Genomic DNA, 12,000 nt, shown 5'->3' on the forward strand with positions numbered 1-12,000 from the left:
TTTTTTTATGGCTAAGTGAACTCTAAAACTCCGTTGTCTGAGTTTGCTAGCCAATATAATAGAGCTTTTCAATGTCATCATGAGGAAGAAGTGAATGAAAACATGGAGACCATGAGAACAAAGCTAGATCCCAGTCACTTGCATCCTTTAGAAGCTTATCCGAAAATGTATACACTCATAAAATATTTAACAAATTTCAAAACATGTTTTTATTGTATGCATGATGAAGTGGCCACTTGTGACAACATGACCACATATTCGATTGCTTATGAGTTATGAGGTATGGTTCCATACGATATGACCCTTTTTTTGAGGAATTTGCTTGTACATGTGGAAAGTTTGAGACAATTAGTATATTGTGCAGGCACATTTTGTGTATTATGAAATAATGTTATAAGATGAAGGAGATTCTTGAACGATATATCCTAGCTAGATGGACCTTATATTATAGGCAACGTAGTAGACAAACTACGGGCATATCAATTTACACATCACAAGTTTCTCTCATGCAAGTTTGAAATCTTCAAAAATCACTTAGTGTTGTGCACGAGCGAGCAATAAAACATTCTTATCATTTCAATGCCACCACGCTAATGTTGAATGAGTTAAATGAAACAGTTGGATATTTTAGACAAGAAACACAACGGCTTGCTTCTTGATCAACGTGATAGCACATAGGCTATCTCTCAGGATGCTCAAGCTATCTCAAGTTGCAATCTCAAGTAATATAACTATTCATGATCTTGAAATGGTTAGAATCAAGGGTCGACCAAAAGAACTTTCTAGGATTCCATTAGGAATTCAAGTCTCACAAAATGCTGCTCAAGTGAGGAGGCAAGCATGTAGCACGTGCGGTGTCCAAGGTCACAATGCTAGAACATGTGGAAAAACATAAGGAAAGGTGAACTAATTGAAAGCTAACAATATATATATATATATATATATGTTTATGTCATTCTTTAAACACATGTAATAGCTACTTGCCCAAGCGAATCAGTCCAGGGAGATGAGTGACAGTGATGATTGTTTTAGTTCTTCATTTATAGTGATTTTTGTGATTGTAAGTGGCATGTCCTGCAGATACTGATTATATGATCAAAATTGTTGTAATCTTGTATACAATAGCTACTAAAAGCACTTTAATAATGTATTTTGTTTTAATATTGATTCATGTAAATATCAACTCTGTGCCAGTTACTTTACAAGTTGGAGTCTTAAAGTTAGCTTTCAATTCACATTTTCAAAAGAAAATTTATGGGACGATTTTATGATTTATATATAATAGAACAAAAACAACAAAACCAGAACTTTCATAATTAAAGTATAATGAGGCTACTACAATACATGAACCTTAAATCTTCATATAATAAAAAAGGTTCAAAGTACTTGTTAATCTAAGCAGGAAAAGAAAACACTCTGCAAACACAACTCTCTCAACTTTCTCTACACAACAAACCAACACACCTTTCTTTACTCTCTACACAGCAAACCAACACACCTTTCTCTACTCTCTACACAGCAAACTCAATCTCGTTGCTCAACAAATTAAAATCTGTAAACAACAACCTTGAAAACCAAAGAATTTTGCACAACAAAAAACTCCTTACACAAAACCCAACAACTCTCTCAATCTCTCTCTCTCTCTCTCATGTTTCGGTTATGCACATCAAAAAGACAAGGTTAGATTCAATAGGGTTGGCATTTGGTTTTCTACACTTGTTCTCTGCCACAATTAGAAACAATAGTTGGGTGGAAGTGGAGGAATTATGATGGGTGATATTGCTACTAACAATTGGATTTGGGATTCTAGATTCTGCACATTCGAAATTCACTTTTATGCCATTTTCGAAATTTATAGAACAAAATTTATTGAAAGTTTTACTAAAAAAATGTAAATTGGGAAATTGACAAATTTCAGTCGAAAAGTTAGACTAAGGCTGCAGAATTACTTCATAGAAGTAATTTAATACCTAAACCATTAATTTAGTGAAATTTTATAAACAAAAATTAAATTGGGAAAGGGGTAAAATTAAATTAGGAAATCATTTTTATACCATTCTGAAGCACGTAATCGACACAGTCTGGGTAGCGACGATGGAGGGAGGAATGTGGGCGACAAATGGCAACAATGATGATGGGCTAGTCAGCTTTCGTTGTGGAGAGGTGATGGGAGAATTTGGCTTTAAGAAATAGGGTTGTGAGGGAAGAAAAGGGGAGAAGTCAGCTTCAAATAGCAAAGCTGTGAGGGAGGAGTGTGTTAGAGAAGCTCCGAGGGAAGAGTGGGCTAAAGAGAAGAAGAGGAAAAATGATAGAAGAAGCCATGAGGGAGAAATGGGCTTTGGAGTGGAATATAGGTTTTTGTTCAAAACGACACCGTTTAGTTTAACATTTTTGTCTAAAGATTAAGAGTTTAGGCGGAAGAGCATTATCTCCATATATATATATATATATATTATATCCATTTATATTTATACAACGCCATCCTTTAGTTATAAAAACGAACATTTTACAAATAGAAATAAAATGTTAAATAAAGGTTATTTGTTAACTTAATATTTGCAAACATAAATTACTCATACAAAGGCTTTTATTTCAAAAAAATGACGTTTTTCACTTCTAAGTGCTCGACCAAACACAAACAGGCTCTAAATCATTCCAAGTTAACAAAACCTTTTCATTCTTTGCTCCAGAAGATAAATTTTCCTACTACTATTCCGTCCAATTTCCCATTGCGAGTCGTATGGAGTTTGTTTCTCCCCATTTGCTCCTTGCTAAACACAGTCTCGGACCCAAGGACACTGTTCTAAATTTTTTTAGTTAATTCATTCAAAAGAAGATGGTGTAAAGCCCAACCATGGAGGAGTCCAAGGCCCAAATTTTTCTGGGTCGAGGCTCAAATCTTGGTGGGTCAGGATGAATTATTATAGCTTATCCATATCCCCCAAAAGACCCGGAAACCACTCTCTCCATCACTATGCGTTTTCCTTTCCACAGAACAACACAGAGAGAGAAATCCCCCCTTGAAGCTACGGTCTCAAGCTGTTTTCTGTGGTGTGTTCTGAAAAAGGTAAGCTCTTTACATATTTCCCTTCGATCCAAATACATGGATTAACGGCACAGACCTTTTCTTTGTTGTATTCTCTGGATCCGCTTCTTATTTCCTCAAGTCAATAGCAGTTTCTATTTCAACTTTGATATACATAATATATATATATACACATTATATTGCTTGAAATGACCTTTCTGCTCAGAAGAGGAAGAGCAACGCAATCATTGAGAAGCATCCTTGCAAACCCAGCTTCCAGTAAACCCTACCAAAACCCTAAAACCCCAATTCACTGTATTGGCCAGAAATCTAGGGGTTCAACATGTCGCCCCTTTTCAACCCAACCCTCGAAATTCCCTGAATATGAAATGCCCTCTGTTACGTGGGGTGTTGTACAAGGGCGGAAAGAGAAGTTGGTTTCTAGGGTTATAATCTGTGATTATTTGAAAACTATTGGGATAATCCCAGATGAGTTAGAGGACCTAGAATTGCCCTCCAATGTGGAGGTGATGCGTGAAAGAGTGGAGTTTCTGCAGAAGCTGGGGTTGACAATTGATGATTTTAATGAATACCCTTTGATGCTAGGTTGTAGCGTGCGAAAAAATACGATACCCGTGTTGGGGTACTTGGAGAAGATTGGTATTCAGAAGTCGAGGCTTGGTGAGTTCGTTAAGAATTATCCGCAGGTCCTGCATTCTAGTGTGGTTGTTGAGCTTGTTCCGGTTGTTAAGTTTCTCCGGGGGCTTGATGTGGAAAAGCAGGATATTGGGTATGTGCTGATGAAATATCCAGAGCTATTGGGGTTTAAGCTTGAAGGGACTATGAGCACTTCGGTCGCATATCTGGTTAGTATTGGAGTTAGCCCGAGGGATATTGGACCTATGATCACCCAGTATCCGTATTTTTTGGGAATGAGAGTTGGGACAGTGATCAAACCGCTGGTTGATTACTTGGTCTCCTTGGGATTACCAAAGAAGATACTGGCGAGGATGTTTGAAAAACGGGCATATATACTGGGTTATGACCTTGAAGAGACCGTTAAGCCAAATGTGAATTGTCTGATAAGTTTTGGAATCCGGAGGGAAGCTCTTCCATCAGTTATTGCACAGTTCCCACCAATTCTTGGGCTTCCTCTGAAAGCGAAGTTGTCAACACAGCAATATTTCTTCAATTTGAAGCTCAAGATTGATCCTGATGGATTTGCTCGAGTGATTGAACAAATGCCACAGATGGTTAGCCTTAACCAAAATGTGATCATGAAACCGGTTGAGTTCCTTCTTGGACGGGGTATTCCACCTGAGGATGTTGCGGAGATGATAGTGAAATGCCCCCAGTTAGTTGCAGTTCAAGTTGGGTTCATGAAGAACCGGTATTACTTTTTCAAGAGTGAGATGGGAAGGCCTGTGAAAGAGCTTGTGGAGTTCCCTGAATACTTTACTTATAGTTTGGAATCAAGGATCAAACCCCGGTACCAGAGCTTACAAAGCAAAGGAATTAGGTGTTCTTTGGCTTGGTTCCTCAATTGTAGTGACCAAAGATTTGAAGAAAGATTGCAAGCTGACTTTATTGAAACAGAGACAGCAGGTCCATCGTTTTGTATGGGAGGTAAATTAGGGTTGCCGAGCAATGAGGAGGTTGTATCGGCTGAGGAAGATGACGAGAGTGATGATGAAACACTACTATACAGACGCACTGTTTCTCTTTAATGCGCTTTGTCTTTGTGTTTTAGCATTAAGGAAATCATTCTAGCTTTCCAATGCATTCCTTTTATGTTATTTTCCTATAGGATTAGCAATTGATTCTGAAAGTTGTATACGTGCTTCTGAGTAATTATTAATTTGTTTCTTTTTCTTTTTATAATTACTGTGAACTGTTCTTGATACAAATTTTACTGGGGATCGAGACTTATTCTATATTTGACAAAAGACAGCAACTTTTGCTAAAGACCTCAACCTCAAGGATTTCTGAAATCTATATTTTTGGAATGGATTTTGATGTTTCTAATAATCCATTTCAAATTATGAGAGCATGCACATCTACTGTTACTATCACTGGATTTCTGAAAATGATTGGCGATTTATAATTTATGTTGTTAATCTCACATAGTAAAATTCATTCAGTTGATGCACCTATTTAGCCCCTTTCTGCCAGAAACTTCATAATATTTGGTCACCACACTGCTCCTGTCCTGCATTTTGCTTGCTTTTGGATGAGTTGATTTTCTAGAGTGGTTGTAATTATCGCTTTGTGAATCCAAACTTGTGATTGTGATTTGAGATTTGTACCTTCTCTACCTTCTGCAAAGTTACTTGATCATGAAGATCAATCCTCCTTTCTCAAGTAAACAATGTAAGGCTTGGGCATGGAGCTTTGCATTTAGATGTGTTTGCTTAATATGAACAGGACGGGCGACTCATAATGGAAGGTTTTGAATAAAAACTTGCTTCCAAAAGATGGGACACTTGGCTGTTGTAGTTTTAGTTTTGTATTTTTTAAATGAACATAAGGCTTTAAAGCTGAAGACTGAAGTGCAAGAATTAGCCATGGCCATGGCATGGCGTCTGCATTGTGGGCTTGATATGATCCCAAATGTTTGACATTCTTCAATATTGATATTCTGGAACCCATCCGCGTTACAGGAAGCTGTCGTATTAATCACTTTGGCTTGTGCTAATTTTGTTTGCTATATTTATTATTACTGTTATCATTAGTAAAAGGATTAAAGAACCTGCATCTATGAATGGTACTGAAAACAGTTCCATTCCATGTAACTCTTATCTTCATGGATGGACAAAAACGTTTTATCTTTCTTCTTAAATAATAGGGTGCCCTGGTAAAAAAGTATAAAATATAAAAGCGAGTTTATACTGATTTTAAAACTAGAAAATAATTACCAAAACCAAAAATATCAAAAGCTTAATCCCATCAAATGGAGTTGATAAGTTCTAGGTCTTAAATCATCTTTACATACGCTATATCTATGGAATAGTGCTTGCGCTTGCAAACTTAAGATTACAGATATCATAAGAAAGGATTTTGCTATTGGTATATTAAAAATTATACCTTAAATTACATATATACATACAAATGATAAAAATATTCATTGCACTTTACCGCGGTGAGAGGTAGTTTAGTCATGTATCTCATCTGTTAGATAAGGGATATTTTTGTCATTTTACATGTATTGTATAGTCCAAAATGTAGTTTAAGGGATACTATTAACATTTTCTCATAAGAAATCCATCGTGTTTTTCATCCTATGATGAAAAGAAGAAGAAAACTCCATTGCCGGTTAAAAGTTGAATGCTTCATGGAATGGGAATTGAAGGTAAAACCAAAATCCAATTAGAGATCATCAAAGACTAAGTCTAGATCCCTACAAGTTAAAATAATTCAATCAAGCAACCAAAGTTTAGCGTTGATAGTACATATGGAATGGCTACAATTGGTGAGCCAAATATCTTAATAGAATTGAAGGGAGATAACCCAAGAAGAAAGGATAAGAGCAACATGTTACACATTGATGAGGAATTTCTTATTTATGAAGATATTACTACGTTTATTTGTGCATGAGGGTCAATCACAATGTCAATCAATGTGTCATGTGTCTAACTCCCTCCTACCACACTAGAAAAGTTACTCACATCCTGAATTTTATCTTTACTTGATATCGAAATCCTAGGTCGATTGTTGTCAAGGTTCTCCTCCAACCATCATGGAAGAGTAATTTTGTTGAGAATTTTACCCACTCATTGAGTGTCGAACTATATAAGTAGAATAGTCCCCCCAAAAGGTACACATGAATGCACTTGAACATTGTACATTACTCTAGTGCTCACTCTATCATATATTGAGCACTAACTTTATCATTGGAGCCTATTTCAGGGGACATAAGGCCCGCTTTTATAGGAATATCACACTTAGTATTCTTGGTCCTAGTTCCCCAACAACAAGTGTTTAGTGAGTTTAAAGCTTGTAAAGAAAACATGGTTAAATACTTGGGTCTCGCTAAAGAGGTTTCTCCTCGATTTGGCACCTTCTAAATTAGGCATATCCCTTACTCCAATAAATTGCTCGCTAATGCATTATCAAAGAGAGCATCGTTGTCTTACCTAGTAGCATCTCATAACATCCATTGCGAAATCCCTTTCTTGCAAGAGTATTAAGGAAGCTACTGAGATCATATACTTGGAGGTTAAATTGAGCTGGATAGATAACATTACCTCATACTTGTCAAATGGATAGTTTCTAGGAAACAAGTAGGAAGCGCATGCCCTAAAACATCAAGTCTTTAAGTTTGTATTAATTGGATCGGACCTATTCAAGAAATCTTTCACCCTTTCCCCATTTTGGTGCATACAACCAAGGTTGATTATGATCTTTGGAAAATCTATTAGGGCATTTGTGGTAGCCATACTAGGGCTTAGTCTTTCTTTCAAAAAGCCCTTCGGTAAAGGTATTATTGGCCCACCATGTTTCAAGATGACAAGCACCTCGTGCGAACCTATGATCAATGGCAAAAGACTACCAACTTATCACATTCCCGTAATTAAGATAACCTAGCTTGTTTCGCCTAACTTTTTTGTCAAGTGGGGCATCAATATACTTAATCCTTTGCCTTAAGTCGCAAGGTAATGTAAGATTTTCATCATAGCAATTAAGTACTTCACCAAGTGGCTTAAGGTCGAGCCTGTGGTTGTTAGTATTGTATAACAATGGCACTAATATCCAAGATGGGATGAATTGGGTTATTCAAAAAATTGATTAAACTTGTAAATCTTTTTAATGAAAAATAAGATTTTAGTACAAGTGAGAATTATTGAAATGCTTGGAATAATAAATGAAACAAAGAGCACAAGCAAAGAAGAGACACAACGATATATAATAGTTTAGCTTAAATCAAGTTTAATCCACTATCTTAACTCATCATTAAGGATTTTTCAAACAATTTACTATAATCCTCTTATCACTTTGGATAGGTCCTCTAGCAACAAGTAGAAATATACAATCTATTGCTTAAAGAAGCAAATCCTCTAGTAACAAGTTAGGAAAAATAATTCTTGTAACATCTCACATCGAGCGATAGAAATGACCGGAACAATTTACCTTGATAGGCCTACGCGAACTTCCCAAGGGGTCACCTATCCTTGAACTACCCTAGTTCAAGGACACTTAACTCCGAAGTTCTTTGCCTACATTCAGCCTAAAAGGTATTCAATTGGTGTTGTTTCCTTACTTACCTATCATCGATATATATTACCCTTATCTGAGCTCTTAAGGTATTATATTATCCCTCTCTTGAGCACATGACGTCTTCGTCATGCGATCTTACAACCGGTCTCATATCTCATCTCCCCATTTTGCATGATCGATGTAGGATTCGCCTAAAGAGCCTACACGCACCCCCCTTAGGGATTCAACGTCCTAGCTGAGGTTTGCCCTACCACCGCGCTCAGAGGCTTGGGGGTTGACTTTGATACCACCTGTAACATCCCGCATCGAGCGATAGGAAGAACCGAAACAACTTACCATGATGGGCCTACGCGAACTTCTCAAGAGGTCACCCATCCTTGAGTTTTCCCAACTCAAGCATGCTTAATCCGGGAGTTCTTTGTCTACATTCAGCCCAAAAGGTATCCAGCTGGTGTTGTTTCCTTACTTACCTATTCTCGATATATACTACCCTTATCTGGGCTCTTAGAGTATTACAATTCTTCTACAAGCAATGTAGGCCCTCTAGCTAATCTTGCTAGGAATTACAAAAGATAAAAACAGTAAATAGATTCTAAGGGATGAAACTCTTAGATCACAAGATCTCTCTAAAATAATTACAAAGCTTGTAAACAAATGATGTAAAATGAATGTAAAACCTTTGAGAGAGAAATGAATAAAACAATGAAGCACTTAAAGAATAAACACTTGTAAGTGTGTAATGAACTCCCCTCAATATCTTCAATCATCTATCTATCCTCTATTTATAATGAATTTTGAGCTCATTAAAAAATATAGCCGTTAATAGTGGATAGAGTGTCTTGAGCAAGTTGTCAAACTAACTGTTGGTACTTTCTGCGATAGAAACGGTCGACAGATTAGCTTAAAAATTCAAACAACTATCGACATGTTAGACAAAACAGTCGACAGCTTTGATGCAAAGGATGTCGACATTCAATAATCGAGAGCAAGATTTGGAACGGTCGACAATTTGGCAAGACAAAAACTCATTGGAATTTGGATTACTATATAATTAATTTGTGCGCATAAGTGAACAAAAGTGCCTGTGATTGGAGTGGTTCCATATGCATACTTAAGTCTTGGGCTTGGCTAGTGGCATGGGTTCGAGTTAGGGGGTAGCAGCGTTGGCATAATATTTTAAATGCCATAAAAAAAAATTATCACAAGATTTTTGGCATTAAATTGTTAAAACTAATTTTCATTTAACATTTTTAATCAATTAAAAACATAATATTCCAAATGCTATTAAGAAATTTATCACAAGATATTTTGACATTAGATTTAATTTTCGTACAACAATTTTGATTAAATAATATTTTAAATGTCATAAAAAAATTTATAACCAAATTTTTGATATTTAATTGTATGATGGAATTAATTTTTATTTTGGTGTTTAATAGAACATAAAAAAATAATTTAGAACACCAAGTCAATAAACATCAATAAAATATTTTCATTAATCCTTTTAATCATGTCATTTGTTACTTGCATCACATTTAGTAGATGTTCAACTAATATCTATCCACATGTTTACTATTTTCATTCTATGAATTATGGCATGTGACTCACCATCCTTTGTCATTAGCATCTCATATTAATCAAAGGTAGTAGCTCATGTGTTATCTCATAATTAATTAATCATATTCTCATATGAGAAATTTAAGGACCGGGAATATCTCTAAGAAATCCAAACTAAAAAAATATTTGTCACATATTCTTAACAATTTAAAAATAAGACTTTTGTTAAGAGATCTAGGGAGTCATTCATATATAGATTGAGAGGTATGAATGAAGATATGACTATAAAAAATGTGAATATATTTTATTAAATTTATAAGATTTACATCATTAGCCCTAATTTACACATGTTAGAAGTCATCTAAATCTAACATTAGGGTACTAACTCTAATATACACAAGAAATAACTAATGAATACGTATATCTTCTTATCTTTACTCGATTACAGGTAAGCTTAGTTGATTAAAGGTTTGAGTATATTTTTGTCCAAGAATATTTACTCGAGATCAAGAATAACTTACTTGAGTTGTGCTAAGGTATAATTATTAACCTTTTTTAAGTTTCTTGACTATTACTCGATTAAAGATAATTACTTGATTAAAGATAATAACTTACTTGATTAACCTTTTTAAGTTTAAGGATAATTAGTTGAATACAACACTTGTTACTCAACTAAAATCTTTCCTTATTTGATTAAAATGATAATTACTCTATTAAGCTCATTCATTAATTGATTAATATTCAAATTATAACATACTTTATAATTATGCAATTACTCAAGTAATCTGACTTTCCCATTCACATTTACTTGATCAAAATCACACATTAGTTGATTAACTTTCCTAGTACTCAAGTGAAATAGAGTTTATTTGATTAAGTCTTTAAACTTTAAAGCATCTTACTTGATTAACAATATTAAATACTCTGAGTAATATTTGAAAGTTGGTTATAATCGATTTTCCCAAATATTATTACTCAATTACAATTTAGCTTTACTTGAGTAAAATGTGTGTTAATCGATTAACAAACAATCTTACTCAATTAACAACCTAATGTTTTGTAATCTTGACAACTTTATTATTGATTCCATATCTTGACTAAATACTCAAATCCTTTAAACACTTTAATGACTTTGCTTGTCAAGCAGCAAGCATTTAAATTTGGGTAAATTATATGAAACCCCCTGCACTTAGAGTCATGTGTAACTTACCCCTTGTAATTACATTAAAAAAAATCTCTTACACTTTTAAAATGTTGCAATCAACCATAATTTATTGTTATTTTACATAATTTTATGCAATCTATTGGTTGATGAATTATGTATTTTGTATACTGATTATGTATTTTGTATGTAGACTTTGATGAATTATATATTTTGTATACTAATTATGTATTTTGTATGTAGATTATTGTATAAAATTATGTAAAATAACAACAAATTGTGACTTTTTGCAATATTTTGAAAATGTAAGGAAATTTTTTTATGCAATCAAAAGCACAGAGGAGTTAGTTGCACATGACCCTAAGTACAGAGGGGTTTCATACAATTTATCCTTTAAACTTTAAGTCCTTCGAGTGTTCTTCAGTATCATCATACTTCAAGCATCAAGAACCTTAAATATTTGATATTTTTCTATTTAACCATCAAATAATCATTATAACTCAAGTATAAATGTGTCATAATCATTTTTACTGGAGTTTCTACGTTAAGACCTTAAATGAATGCTTACCCTTAAATTCATTCATTTTATATCAAATGCATTTAAGCTGTCTTTTTAGCCTTACTCTATTTTTTACTCGATTAACACATATTTGAATACTTAAAATATCATCTTAAGTCATTCAAATATTCCCTAAGTGCAACATGTCATTTGATTTCATTTATATACCATGAACACTTATATGTGTGAACACTTAGGATGCTAATCCATGAAATCCTATAGTAAGGCATTAAGGTTAATCTTATATGCCTATTTATCAAAGCATCCTAATGAGGACATTTCATTAAAGTTTGAGACATTTTATTAAAGTTTTGCATTTAATAATCATTATCAAAACATTGTCAAAATCAAACTCAACACATCCCTCACATGTTGCAATGTAAATTTCTTATTACCCATGTGGAAATTATAAGTGTTTAGCTTGGTGCGATGTTCATGATCAAATAGATAGGGACAACCCAATAGAATATGACATGCATCCAT

The 12,000-nt window shown here is 34.4% G+C and overlaps 1 protein-coding gene across 2 annotated transcripts; it reads left to right on the plus strand.

The window, feature by feature from the left end:
• The first annotated feature begins 2,956 nt into the window (after positions 1–2,956).
• On the plus strand, positions 2,957–5,020 carry LOC127798710 (transcription termination factor MTERF4, chloroplastic). Of its 2 annotated transcripts, XM_052332263.1 has the most exons (2): positions 2,977–3,067; positions 3,252–5,020. In XM_052332263.1, exon 2 carries the CDS (start codon positions 3,415–3,417, stop codon positions 4,750–4,752), a length of 1,338 nt encoding a protein of 445 aa, XP_052188223.1. In that variant the 5' UTR covers positions 2,977–3,067; positions 3,252–3,414; the 3' UTR covers positions 4,753–5,020. The 2 variants fall into 2 exon arrangements, with proteins under 2 accessions (XP_052188222.1, XP_052188223.1); XM_052332262.1 differs by having other exon boundaries at positions 2,957–5,020.
• The last annotated feature ends 6,980 nt before the right edge of the window (positions 5,021–12,000 follow it).

The sequence above is a fragment of the Diospyros lotus genome, chromosome 4 (assembly GCF_014633365.1).
Source record: "Diospyros lotus cultivar Yz01 chromosome 4, ASM1463336v1, whole genome shotgun sequence".
NCBI classification, from domain to species: domain Eukaryota; kingdom Viridiplantae; phylum Streptophyta; class Magnoliopsida; order Ericales; family Ebenaceae; genus Diospyros; species Diospyros lotus.